The sequence below is a fragment of the Rhincodon typus genome, chromosome 32, assembly GCF_021869965.1.
Source record: "Rhincodon typus isolate 14 chromosome 32, sRhiTyp1.1, whole genome shotgun sequence".
Taxonomy (NCBI): domain Eukaryota; kingdom Metazoa; phylum Chordata; class Chondrichthyes; order Orectolobiformes; family Rhincodontidae; genus Rhincodon; species Rhincodon typus.
This window is the reverse complement of record NC_063363.1, coordinates 10,367,752-10,382,366: the sequence shown is the minus strand read 5'-3', so window position 1 is coordinate 10,382,366 and position 14,615 is coordinate 10,367,752. Positions and strand designations below refer to the sequence as shown.

Below are 14,615 nucleotides of genomic sequence, written 5' to 3'. Positions count from 1 at the left end.
ACCAAGTTTCTACGTGTGTCATGGAAGTTTCATCCAACATGCCCTAATGGCTGCTCTCTTGTGTTGACATTTCGTTCCTTTTTTTCTAGGTGACCACACCTAGGCATGCAGAAAACAATCAGCAGACATACTGAACTCTCCACTCTTTAAAAGGATTCTCCCAGATTAGGTTATTACAATACAGATAGAGGCCATTCACTCATCAAGTCTGCACTGACCCTCTGAAGATCATCCCACCCAGAGCCCCACCTTATCCCTGTAACCCTGTATTTTCCATGGCTAATCGACCAAGCCTGCTCATCCTTAGACACTATGAGCAATTTAGCATGGCCAATCTACCTAACCTGCACATCTTGGACTGTGGGAGGAAACCGGAGCACCTGGTGGAAACCTATTCGGACACAGGGAGAATGTGCAAATTCCACACAGACAGTTGCCCAAAGTGGGAATCAAACCCCAGTCCCTGGCACTGTGAGGCAGCAGTGCTAACCACTGAGCCACATACCACCCAAGAACATAAATGCAGCAGTCAAAGTATTAGAAATGCTTAACTGAAAGTTTATCTGAGCCTCCAGTCTTTAGAAATGGCACAAGGATGAGAAGGCCAGTGATAATGAGGAAATATTTTAAAACGCTTCGCATATGTTAGCCCCGCTCAGTTGGTAGCAATCTGTTCTCTGAGTCTGAGGTTTGTTGGTTCAAATCCTGGTCTGGGGTTTAAGATCAACAATCTGGGCTGACACTTCAGTGTGGTACTGAGGGGGTGCTGCACTGCCAGTTGTCCTATCAGATGGTGGCAGTAAACCAAGGCCATACCTTCAATCTCAAGTCAACGTACAACGTTCTGTGGCACTACTTTGAAGAGGAGCCAGGGTATTATCTCCTTAATCAACACCACAAAAACAGATTACTCTCTCATTCGTGGTACCTGATTAGCTTCTATGTTTCCTACAATACAACAGTGAGTACACTTGAATAGAACTTTACTTTCTGTAAAGTGTTTTGTGAAGACTGGTGGTTTTGAACGAGTTACATAAATGAATGTCGTACTTTGCTTGCTTTGAAAGATACGCCTGACCTTTCTCCAGCTGTAGTTTTGTGCAAATAAATGGGACCAGAAGAGATCTGTTTTTATGAAGAGATAGTCAAGATCCATTTCATAGACAAATCATTTAAACAGAATAATTAATGTATCTCTCCTTTCCTTTTGAGCCCTTCAATCTCTGGTCAAAAGCAGGTCATAGAATCATAGAGATGTACAGCGCAGAAAAAGACCCTTTGGTCCAACTTGTTCATGTTGTTATCGGTTCGGCGACTCATGGAGAGCTATTTGTAACAAATCAAGACCTGACAAAACAATCCAGATTGATGTGTACTCCAATTCGGCATTCCTCATTTGAAAGAACTGTCACTAATCCTTCTCCCTGACCCAATGAAGTTGCAACATCAACCCATTTTGCCACCAAAACATGCCGAGATTGTAAGTTATCCAGACTGATGTTTAAAACACAAGTTCACTCACTTTTCTACTCTTTTCTGAATCGCAAGATGTACAGCTGTCAGCTATGATCATTCATAATGGACAGTCAGCAAAGCCTGAACTCAAGTCCAGGGCCAACAACTTCCCCATAGGCTTGAGATGAGATGTCGATCCTTAGTAACGTTCGAAACCTTAGTAACGTTAGAAATGAGTGTGAACTCACCAAACTGGAAGTTAGTGTAGTTTGGACACACGTGGTAACAGGCACTGAGTAGTCCTTCCATCATCAGAGCAGTCCCCATCGCATAAAACAAGCCAAAATGTTTAGGGATTCCACACTCCTACAAAAACAGTCAGAGACAGGTCAAATATTACTCAGGGTTTAATTAACTGGTGGATTGGCTTGGGTGATTGCTAGTCTTAATAAACCCACAACTGACCATCCAGTCAGATCAATAAGATCAGGTTCTGAGATATCTGCATTCCCTTTGACCACTTGATTTGAATCATCCTATAACGTTGGTCATCTCTTTAGCTGCCAAGACTCTAGAATTATGTCTGAAACTTCTGCTACAGCTCTGTATCTTTGTGAAGACACTCTTGAAGCTTTTACATCTTTGACGAAGCTTATGACTGTCTACCTCCCCACGAGGCTCAGTGGCCAATTATGCTTTATAACACTTATGAGAAACCTTGAGGCATTATATTACCTTAAAGACACTATATAAATACAAGATTGTGCTGTGTTCCTCAATATAGGAACAAGAAGACAGTAATTCACTCACTTTTGAGACATTCTGACGTATGTAAACTGCTAAATGGATGATGGTTCTTTTGTTCTGTTGTATTAACTCAAGCAACATCATCACTCGAATTCCCCATGTCTGTTATTTTAAATCAAGTACTAAACAATCTATCTTATGATGACTATCAAAATTATTTTATACAAATACATGAAGACTTCGCCTGATGAAAAGGCATTGCAAAATTTCCTAGAGTATTTATTCATTCCTTCATTATCTACAGTTTCGACTATTCTAGCACATTCCTGCTTCATGTGCCAAATTCGACCATCCATAAATTGAACTCATCCAAAAGACTGTTATACATGTCTCACGGATCTCCAAAGAAAAGTCCTAAAGTGCCTGAAGCATTAGCTCTCTTTCTCTTTCCACACAGGCTGCCAGAACTGCTGATTTTCTCCAGCACTCTGTTTTCATTTCAGATTTCACAGTATTTTGCTTTTATCTTAGCAAGTCTTGTTCCTCTATATCTCATTCCCCTGTACCCGTGCCTCTGTTCCCCTGTGCCTGTTGACTTACATTTGCTCCAGGTCAAGCAATGTCTCGATTTTTAAATTTTCATCCTTGTTCTCAATTCTCTCAATAGCCTTGCCCCTCTTTAATGCTCAAATCTCCTCTCGGCCCAGAACCCTCCAAGAACCTGCATTCCTCTCATTCTGAGCTCTTGGAGCACCCACAATTTTAATCGCTCCATTGCTGTCCATGCTTTTACCTGGGCACTAAATTCTGAAATTACAACTCTGCACCACATCCTCTTTACCTTGTATTCCTCCTTTAAAGCACTTCCTTAAACCATTGACCAATCTTTGGTTATCTGACCCAATATCTCCTTAAGGGTATCATAGAATCCCTACGGCATGGAAGCAGGCCATTCATGCCATCAAGTTCACACCATCCCTCCAAAGAGCACCCCAATCAGGCACATCCCCCTACCCTATCACTGTAACCCTGCATTTCCCATGGCTAATTCACCTAGCCTGCACATCCCTGGACACTATGGACAATTTAGCATGGCCAATCTACCTAATCTGCACATCTTTGGACTGAGAGAGGAAACCGGAGCACCCAGAGGAAACCCACGCAGACACGGGGAGAATGTGCAAACCCCACACAGACAGTCGCCCGAGGGTGGAATCGAACCCAGCTCCCTGGCACTGTGAGGCAGCAGTGCTAACCACTGAACCACATGCCACCCCATCAAACCTTGTTTCACAACGATCCTGTGATGTGCCGTATTAAAATAAAGGTGCTGTAATTAAGGGCAATTTGAACCACTAAAACTATCCTCAACACCACCAGCAGCACCCTTCGCATCCTACCCCAGCACATTACTAGCTCTATTAGTAAACTGTAATATCATTCTGGAGGCAGCCCAGGGAAGGTCCACTGGGTTGATCCTGGGTATAGAGAGACTGTCTTGTGAGGAGAGCTGAGTACGTTGGGACTGCGTGCATTGGAGAATAAAAGATGACCTTATTGAAACATATAAGACTCATAGACAGAATGAGAGGGTAGATGAAGGAGGTTGTTTCTCTTTGTCTAGGGCCAAAGGGGATCATCTCAGAGGAAGGGGTTGTCCATTTAGGACAGAGAAGGGGTGGAATTTCTTCTCTCAGAGGGGAGTGCATCTGAGGAACTCTTTACCTCAGATAGGAGGAGGAGCATGTTAAGGATTTTGCACATTCTGCCTGTGTCTGTGTGGGTTTCCGCCGGGTGCTCCGGTTTCCTCCCACAGTCCAAAGATGTGCAGGTTAGGTGAATTGGCTGTGCTAAATTGCCCATATATTAGGTGCATTAGCCATGGGAAATGCAGGGTCACAGGGATTGGATAGGGGGATGGGGTTGGGTGGGATGCTCTTCGGAGGGTTGGTGTGAACTTATTGGGCCGAATGGCCTGTTTCCATACTGTGGGGATCCTATATTAAAAAAAAAACCTCTAGGTCATTTAGAACAGTCAAGGCTGAGATCGTCAGATTTTCGATCATTAAGGGAAACAAAGGTTATGGGGAAAAGGCAGGAAAGTGGATTTGAGAATTATCAGATCAGCCATGAACTCATTGAATGACAGAACAGACTCAATGGGCCGAATGGCCTACTTTAGCTCCTACATCTTATGATCTTATGAATTCAAACTCAATAACTAAAGAAAACAGGAAGGTTTGTACCAATGCACAGATGTCATTCCGCATGAGGGCCCGTTTGTGCAGAATCTCACGTTGCAAGACAATCAATAAGAAAAGAAGACCCAACATCAGGTATCCAAGGTTACTCAGGATATTGTTAAATGCGCTGTCGGACAAAAAGCACACAATTAACTCTGAGCACACGAGCAATAAAAGAAGAAAGTGATTGACAAAAAGTAGAGAATTGGCTAAGCTACCAAACACTATCCTGTGCTAGACTGTGTCATACACAATCGTTTATATTTCTTCCACAGGATGTCTCAAACCCTCAGCCACTGCCATCCAGAATAATAATGGCGACAATTTTCACAGCATTCCCTTTTGGAAATATATCACCGCTCCTTCATCAAAACTCTGGAACTCTCTTCCTAGCAGCATTGTGCGTGTGCCTACACCACATTGACTGGAGTGTGATTGAATAAAGAAGAACTACTTTCCAAAGGGCAATTATAGATAGCCAAGGATGAGTTTGCCAGTGACATCTATAACAGGAGAATGAAAATAACATATTGTACTCTGTAAAGGTATTCCCTGTGACATGGAGCAGAACAAAGATCAGGGACAACAGATTCAACCAGGAAGATTTCTTCCTGCCACCACAACCCACGTCATTAGAACATAGAACATAGAACTGTACAGCACAGTACAACACCAGTATTTCGGCGTAATCACTGACCTGAGGACCCCAAGTGGATGTGCACACATGAAATTGTAGTAACAGATGTCTTGATTTCCTGTGATATTGAAAACCTGTCGGAAAAGAATGACAAATAAATTTGTCAGCGATTTCCTGCTGACAATGACATTGGGCAAACTGACGTTCTTTGATGTTCAGCATCTGGTGAAAGCTCCTCTGCCTCTCAATCTTTTCTGGAGAGTTTCACAGGATTTGGTGGAGAGAAGGTCATTTATCAATCGAGCAGTTTCTAAGTTATTCGGGTGACAATCTAGCATACATTGGTGGAATGTTGCTTGACTCAACTTCTCCATTTCTGTAGAAGCCTTAACGTAGCAATCCAACACAAGGCATCTCACGTGTGAATACTAAGCAGGGACAAGTGGAGAGCTGACCAAAAGCAAGGTGAAGTATATAGGCTTCTAAAGGTAGAAAAAGAATGAAGATAATGAGAGGGTACATCCTAGAGGGTGGGGATGAGATACCTGAAGAGTTGAACACTCTGCATGACCAGTGAATGAAGAAGAGATGGAAGAGACAGGAGACGCCAGAGAAGGTAAGGGGTCAGCCACAAGAAAAGGTCACAGGGTGTGGGAATAGAGGTAGGGGATAAGCGGGACTTATAATGGGAGGACACAGTGAGGGATGGAGGGTGGTGGAAGGAATTTTGAACAATCTGTAGTTGGTAAGAGCAGCAGTTGAATCTGAAGGTGTCTTCCAGAACCTTACTGGATTAATACTCGGCATGGTATACTATGGTGTTATATATAGTTGTATATAGTGTTATAAATATGGTGGTGTAAGTAGGCAGCAAGTTCATGTTGCAGGTCAGCGTGGAAGAACCTTTTATCTTAGGTATCAAATGGCAAATAGAAATTAGCCATTCCTAACATATGCTAATCGGCAATGTGGTAAACTTTCCATAAGTTTGAGGCACATACAGTCTAAGATTATCTGCGCTGTGTGTGGCCTACAAGGACTGAGCCAACTTCAATCCACATATTCTTAGTTTCTGCTTTTACAATTAGCCTGGACTAACAGCCAGTTGTGATCTCAGTCACTGGCTGTTGAATTCCCAATTTGGAAACCCAGTTTGGAGAATCAGGTGTGGAAATCAGCAAAGCCAATTGATTGCATCCTGAAAGATTCTGGTTATTAAAACTGCTTTAAAAATTTTCAGGAAGATCATTACTGGTGACACTGATCTCCAAAACTAGTCTCCTAACTGTGTTTCTTTGCACTTGCCTTGATGTTTCACAAATTTACAGGTTGAAGTGCAAACATTTAGTACTGCATTGTTAGACCGATGCCACCAGAGGGCTCACTTTCAGCAGTATTAGTTTTATGGTACTACCAGGCTATGCTCATCCAACTGAGTGATCAGAATCACAACAGACTTCACTCAGAACTTGCTTCTCTGCTTTGGATTAAATGAAGATTATTTTTTAGTATGTGTGGAAGAAACATGAGATTCAGTAATTATATTTCTTACCGTGATTAGCTACACATCCAACAGGGGTCCAACTTCAATCAATGCTCTCCTGGCACTTTGATGGCTTCCTTTGGCAGTACCTACCGAACCCACAACCCCTTCTACAAGGGATGGCAAAGGAGGCAGATACATGGGAGCAACATCACTTGCAAGTTACCCTCCGCGTCACAGTCCACCCTGACTTGGAAATATATTGCCGTCACCTCACTGTCACTGGGTCAAAATCCTGGAATTCCCTCCCTAACAGCACTGGAAGGGGATGTCCTTACACCACATGGACTGCAGCGATTCAAGAAGGCAGCTCAACGCCAGCAGCTCAGGGACTATTAGGAAAGGGTGACAAACGTTGCCTTATCCAGGGATGCTCGCATTCCACGCAAGAATGAAGAATGTTGAAACTGCAACACTACAGAGTTCAATATCTCTTTCTCAGTTCTGTTCTTCTCTCAGTGAATATATTTTCCATTCAGGAGAGAACTCATACCAGATTTGTCTCTGTGCTTTCCTTCTGCTGGTTGTTAACCACTTCCAGAGCACTCTGATGTGAACATTGCCAACTGGAAAGTTTACCCTGAAACTGTCACCATTCACAAACAATGAATTGTAGCACAAATGTTCAAAATGTGCTGAATCATTTGAGTCCTTACCGTCTGATATGTGATGACCAGCTGAATCACTGGCAGTGCGTAGAAAACTGCTATTGTCGCAATATTCCTGAGAGAGGAAAACATCACAAAGGTAATTCTTGAATAGATAATACATTCTTCAATCACTGGAATTCAACGAAATATAATATACGTTACATATGCACTGGAGGCTTGCCTCCACACTGGTACAATTACAACATTTAAAAGGCATCTGAATGGGTGTATGAATTAGAAGGGTTTAGAGGGACCTGGGCCAAATGCTGGCAAATGGGACTAAATTAATTTAGGATATCTGGTCAGCATGGACAAATTGCACCAAAGGGTCTATTTTCCTGCTGTACAACTCTGTGACTCTATAAATGTAATGACATTGAATGTCAAGAACAGATGGGTAGATTCTCTTGTTGGAGAAGTTCATTGTCTGGCAGTGTGTGGCATTAATGTCACTTGCCATTTATTAACACAAACCTGGATGTTATCCTGTGTACGATTAGCTGTATACCTCTTAAAAGCTTGTCCCCCATTTGCAATCAACAAGAATACAACTTTCACAGTGCTCTGCCTTATCGCTAGGCTGCAGATGTGTTTTATGGATTATTGGTTTTACGAACTCTTTGTACAAGGGTTTACTTAGCAGCATCACTGCACAGTGAAAGTCAGTGCTAGCTCTCAGGCTGAACTATATTAGTAACAGCTGCATAATTAGCACTGTGGAGCTCAGGAGCTTGGTGTTCTTAATTCTTATAACTAGAAATTGCACATTTTGAATTTGGAATGAAGAAAAGATGATGCCTTCCCTGGTTAATTAGCCTGCTCAAATAGTGGTGACATGAGCTAATGCCACAGGGCAGACAGTACTTTAAAACGATGTCCCAGGCAGTATCAGAGCCTCAGGGGGAGGAGGATTGTAAAAACTGGAGAACAATTAAAACAAATGACGATAAGATATGCAGCAAATCTCTGATGTTAGAAACTTGACTGACCAGAAATAGATTTTATATTTTTTGCTGAGAACCCGCTTGTCCTTCCGTGCAAGGTCAGAGACGTACAGAAATCTCTGCAAATATAGAAAGAAATGAAGAGTTTTTATTTAAGAAAGGGTTACTGCTCTGTTCCTTTCTGTGGGGTTGTCCAGGGAATGAGTATTCACCTCAGAATATGAAAAATATAAATCAAGCACCATGAGGTACAATCAGCTTCCAATTCTGCAAATTAGAAGCAGATCTGACCTCTCACCACTTACCTTTCTGGTTTGTGTTTAATTCCTTTCTGGTTGTGTGTGGGAGGGTGAGGGGGAAGACTTCTGTGCAAATCAGCAGAAACCCCCAGGAAGCGGTGTAAGCTGACTTCATGATTCACAGTACTAATTGAATAATGACAGCCATGGCCGAATGGGAGCAAAAGACTTTCTGGTTCAGACAGTCATGGGTTCAAGCCTCGATTTGGAGATTGGCGCAGTTCGGAGCATAGTTGTAATTGCCATCCTTCAGACGAGACATTAAAAAGAGGGCCTACTTCAGGTGAATGCAGCTGATTCCAGGACACCCCTTTTTTTTGAAATTGAGCATGAGAGTTTTGCAACGGCAACGTTAATCCCTCAACCAACAAACAGGTTGGCTGGTCTTTTATCACATTGCTATTTGTGGGAGCTTACTGTGTGCAAATTGGTTTCCTTCAAAAAGTATTTAATTGACACATTTGGGAATTTCATGAAACTCACTATATAGTTTCTTTCTTTTCTCAAGATGTAAAGTGCTCATATTTTAAGTGGGTTTGCACCTCAGCTTTAATGATACAGGAAGCTAATGCATTAAGGCCTGCTACTCTGGTCTCACGTTGTGTAATTATGAGCCCTAATAAACAAAAATAATGTTTAGCAGTATGTTGCTAATTGCAGACTACAACTGGCTCTGAAGCCAAGAGCGGGAGATGAGGAAACTAAGCCTACAAGTGAGCACAATAACTAGGGATACAATAGTATAGTGGTTATGTTACTAGTTTAGTAATCCTGAGGTCTGAACTAATAATCATATTTAAAATGTTATTTCAAGTTCACTCAGTGGCAATTTGAAACTGTAAAGAATCTCAAAATAAAAAAAAAACTGTTCTCTCTAAAATATCTTGTACTGTTCAAAACATTTTACAAGAATACAAACTCAAGGGGAAAACAAATATTTATACTTCAATAAAGTGGACTCTGATTGGTGGAGGCACTGCCATAGACAATCCACCTATTGATACTGGCTGACAGTTAACAGCCAAGCTTTGTTTAAATTTTGAACCAGACAGGTTGATTCTGATTGGTCAGGGCATTGCCCTGAGGACTGGAACAGCAAATGGCTGTCACCTATTTTGTTGAAACACGTGCAGTGTATGTTCATGTTCTTTTTATTTGTAAGGAACAGGGCCCTGTATATTAATATATGTAGCTTCCAGTACACGCAAGTGCCCCATATTGTGAGCCTAACTGGTAATGCTAAAGTAGCTGTCGGCATCATTCCTCACACATTCATGATTATCCAACAAATGTTGTCCAATTGCAAAATCTAATGTCTGACGATGTGTTGCAGGGGGTTTTGCAAGCACAGGCTGGTTGGGTACAGTTGGTACCTTTCTTATTAGAAAAAGCTGAAAGCTCGTGCTGTTTATGATCCATCAATCTTTGGAACGCAGTGTGTATACCTGGCATCACACCAGCACTGCAATTCAAAGACCACATCCTTCATTGTCTGACGGGCAGGGCTTCTTTTTGGCTTGACATACTGGCAGTGTGAAACAGCGAGATACCTTACCATCTGGGTAATCGGACATAAACTGGACATTTTTTCGGACCAAAAGTTACTGCCTTAGGGACTTGTATAGGTTTGTATGATAGACAATGTGAAATGATCTGATCAGTGTAGAAAAAACCCGCAAGAATCAGATTGCTGTAGAAACTCACTAGCTCACTAATGTCGTTAGGGAAGGAAACACGTCACTAACTTTATATCAATGTAGTTGATTCCTACCCCCTTCTTAAGTGGTTTACGAAACCACTGAGTTGCAAAAGGAATGGGAAATATACACTAACTGTTCCAGTGACGGAAAGCTTTGTTTATAAGAGATACTGTGCGATGAATTTAAAGGCACACACCTTTGTTCTGATGACATTTTTATCGGAATCAATGTCTGCCAGGGTGTCGTACTCATCTTCCTCAATGGAGCTGAGAGAATCGAGACGTGGGCGGGTCACATTATCCAAAGGCCTCTCTGTGAAGGGACAGGGAGGATCAACAAAAGGTCAGCATGCAACCAAAGTTAGCCTCAAAGTACTCGGTTCACAAGGGAAGACGGAACACGTATCTTCAACGACAGAACTCGGTGTAGAGCCAAAGAGTCCTGAATGCAGTGGGGTCAGGCAGTATCATTCAGCCTGCGCTGCACTAGAGATGACTGCCCCGGTCTCAGAAATTAACAGCAGTTCTTTCATGCTTGATACTGGCAGTGCAATGTGGCACTGTGGAAGGTATCACATCAAGCAGATTTTGTCCTCACCCATTGTGGAGTCTTCAAACATTTGATCTGGAATCCTGGCCAATTTAAGCCCACATCACCATCCCCTTACTCTAGAGAACTGAGGCCAATTACAGCTCCTTAACCTCCACTTATCGTAAATCTGAGGATTAATGTGGGATCTTCTTAAAATCAGATAGTCATACAGCACAGAAACAGACAGGCAACACTACGTAATGTCCAACTCCTACATTAATATTCAGCGGTATATGCAGCCTATGTAATCAATGAACAGGAAATCAAAATGCACACATCTGATACATTCATATTCACGTGATTGTCCCCATTTTTCACGTAGACCTAAGAATATTTTAACAATTAAAAACCAAAGCTATTCAGGGATTAATTTCCTCTAATTCAAGTGGTCAAGAGTGATTTCTTTATGCCCTATTTTTATGCAGATGTTAACCTGGTTAGTTATGACTTAACAAGTATTGTGTTTAACCTAGTATGATCTTCACTAATGTGAAAGTACCTAATGTTCTAAACTTCACTAAGCTTCTGACTAAGATGTATTGCTGAATCACCCATCTAGAACTATCATTGATCAACATGTTTAAAATGTGTCCTTAGTCAAAAAATGACAGGAAGACCATTTTTAAATTTATGATTGACTTCCCTTTAACTATGAACTACAGGCTAGCTGTGTAACACATGTGTTTCATGGAATAAGCTGAGGTTGCCTAAATTCAGTCACTAACTAGAAGAAAATGTTGGGAAAGTCACATAATAGTCCTTGGAAGAAATTTGCTTTCAAGTTTGTTCTTGGGCTCCAATGTCTGTGGAAGTTAGATCATGATAGCTACACGTATGGAGTGGCACCACTTACTTAAGGTAAATTAAAAAATCTAACTGAGCGTGACATAGAGTCGTAGGGATATATAGCATGGAAACAGACCCTTTGGTCCAACTCGTCCATGCCAACCAGATACCCCAAATTAATCTAGTCCCATTTGCCAGCATTTGGCCCATTTCCCTCTAAACCCTTCCTGTTCACGTACCCATCCAGATGCCTTTTACATGTTGTAATTGTACCAGCCTCCACCACTTCCTCTGGCAGCTCATTCCATACACACACCACCCTCTGCGTGAAAAAGTTGCCTCTTAGGTCCCTTTTAAATCTTTCCGCTCTCACCTTAAACCTATGCCCTCTAGTTTTGGACTCCCCACCCTGGGGAAAAGACCTTGTCTATTTACCCTCTACATGCCCCTCATGATTTTATAAACTTCTATAAGGTCACCCCTCAGCCTCCAATGCTCCATGGAAAAAAGCCTCAGTCTATTCAACCTCTCCCTATAGCTCAAACCCTCCAACCCTGGCAACATCCTTGTAAATCTTTTCTGAACCCTTTCAAATTTCACAACATCTTTCCCATAGCAGGGAGACCAGAATTGCATGCAGTATTCCAAAAGTGGCCCAACCAATGTCCTGTACAGCTGCAACATGACCTCCCAACTCTTATACTCAATGCCCTGATCAATAAAGGCAAGCGTACCAGACGCCCTTTTCACCTTTTTCACTATCCTGTCTGTGATTCCACTTTCAAGGAACTATGAACCTGCACTCCAAGGTCTCTTTGTTTGGCAACACTCCCCAGGATCTTACCATTAAGTGTATAGGTCCTGCCCTGATTTGCCTTTCCAAAGTGCAGCATCTCACATTTATGTAAATTAAACTCCATCTGCCACTCCTCGGTTCATTTGCCCATCTGATCAAGATCACGTTGTACTCTGAATCTTTGGAAAGACAGCAGTACATCACTATCATACTGTCAGATAGACTATAACCTCTAATATATAATTTTAAAATCCTTTAAAGTAACTGTTTTTAAGAACAAGATGAGCCCATTTGCCCAAGTAAGTCATACCATTTGGATGGATCAGATCAATCAATCCAAATCAGCTGTTACATTTAAAAGGGGTTTGGGCTTACTTGAACATGAAGGGATATAGGCAGAGAGAGAGAGTCAGGGGGAGAAAGAGAGAAAGACAGAGAGAAAGAGAGATGGAGAGAGACATGAGAGAGAAATACAGAGAGATAAAGACAGATAGAGAGAGTGAGAGAGAGGGAGAAAGAGAAAGAGAAGGAAAATGTCTTTAAAATGATATTAGTTGCCCTGGCTCACATAAAGGTGTTTTATCATTGAAATGAAAGCTCAAAGCTCAGCTTGAGTTGTTTTGTTTCTCACGATCTTCCTTAACTGCTTCACTCTCAGAAACTTACAAGCGACTGAAATCAGTTTATAGCGTTCACAGTAACCATCTACCCATAAGGGAGAGGTTCCAACTGTTGGTAGCAGTAACAGCGTCATTTTCACCTCCACCCCTGGGATTTGACTCCTTCACTGCAGCTAACAATTTTGTGAATTCTCTTCTTAAACCTTGATGCCATTAATTACATAATCCGCAAACACATTCTCAACTAATTTAGTCAGTTCCCAATGAGAGCATGACACAGAGGATCTGCAAGATTTAGTGCATTTTTGTGATAAAACGATTTGAAATCACAGTCAGTATTGGGTGCACAGACTTAGCAAGTTCAATATTACATGAATCAATATCACCCCAGATCAGCTGGTACCACACAGGCGGACTCACCGATAAAGTTCATATGGCGTTTACTTTAGTTTCTTCCACCCCCTCCCCATCAATACCTCCTCCCCTCCCTCAAATATTCGTACCTCGTGAAGCCACTGATATTTACTTGTTGGATCCCACTTCCAGGCAGAGGTAACTCACTAGCATCTATAAACAGACAGTGAGCACTTCATCTCTGGGGAACATCATTCTTTAGCCTTGTGCACTGTCCATGCACTTTCCACAGGAATGGGGTTTGGGGGTTGGGGGTTGCGGGGGGGTGTTGGTGGGAGGGGGCTAACCATCAAACGTGGTACCGTGGCTGATTTCAATCTGTCTTATCCCTGCCTTTCAAAGTCCAGCTAATCAGCATTATTTTAAACCCAGCCTCAAACCCTACAGAAACCAGGGCTGGATACAAAAGTGTATCCCAAACTGATTTTACTGTAAAATGAATAAGTAACTCCCAAAAAAAACTGCCAATTATTCCTCACATGAAACTGCTAAGTTTGTGCTTCAACACATGACAATGGGATTGAAAAATCAAGGGCATGTTGATCAAATCATCACTGTACATTGATTCTCTCACGATTCTTTTTACAGAAAAGAACTGTTTATACTCTTATAGAAACACTACCAATATCGAAACCTCTCAGACGAATACAGAAGCTCTGCTGTTTGAACTGGTCTTGCCCTGTTGAGTAAAAAGCAGTTTTAAGGAAAGTTAAACAGTAAGTTGTAATGAGAGTCACCTGGGCACATCCTTGGATCCAGACAAATTAATAACTTGATTGTAGGTCAAATGGTTTTAATCAAATCTCCTCATACAACCCCTACACTGTGGAAATAGGCCATTTGGCCCAACAAGTCCACACCACCCCTCTGAAGAGCATCCCACCCAGACGCAGTCCCCGTCCCCTACCCCTGCATTTCCCATATCTAACCCACTTAACCTAAACATCCCTGGGCAATTTAGCATGGCCAATCCACCTACCCTGCACATCTTTGGACTGTGAGGAAACCCAGTCAGACATGGGGCAAATGTGCAAACACCACACAGACTGAGGGTGGAATTGAATCCAGGTCCCTGGTGCTGTGAGACAGCGGTGCTAACCACTGAGCCACCATGTCACCCCTATATGTTCTACTAACTCTGACAACCACACTCCAGTGGCCAGAATGTGTTTTCCAGGCCGAATTCTTAC

General features: G+C 42.1%; 1 protein-coding gene across 2 annotated transcripts in view; it reads right to left on the bottom strand.

Annotated features, from left to right (window-relative positions):
- The window catches only part of sidt2 (SID1 transmembrane family, member 2), a 55,889-nt gene that overhangs the window by 18,008 nt on the left and 23,266 nt on the right, over window positions 1-14,615 (bottom strand). For both annotated transcript variants that reach the window (XM_048615521.1, XM_048615522.1), the window contains 6 exons: window positions 10,415-10,530; window positions 8,265-8,338; window positions 7,282-7,348; window positions 5,143-5,216; window positions 4,449-4,572; window positions 1,704-1,821 (listed from right to left, as the gene is read on the bottom strand). In XM_048615521.1, coding sequence (XP_048471478.1) covers window positions 1,704-1,821; window positions 4,449-4,572; window positions 5,143-5,216; window positions 7,282-7,348; window positions 8,265-8,338; window positions 10,415-10,530 — 573 coding nt within the window. The remainder of the gene's footprint in view (window positions 1-1,703; window positions 1,822-4,448; window positions 4,573-5,142; window positions 5,217-7,281; window positions 7,349-8,264; window positions 8,339-10,414; window positions 10,531-14,615) is intronic.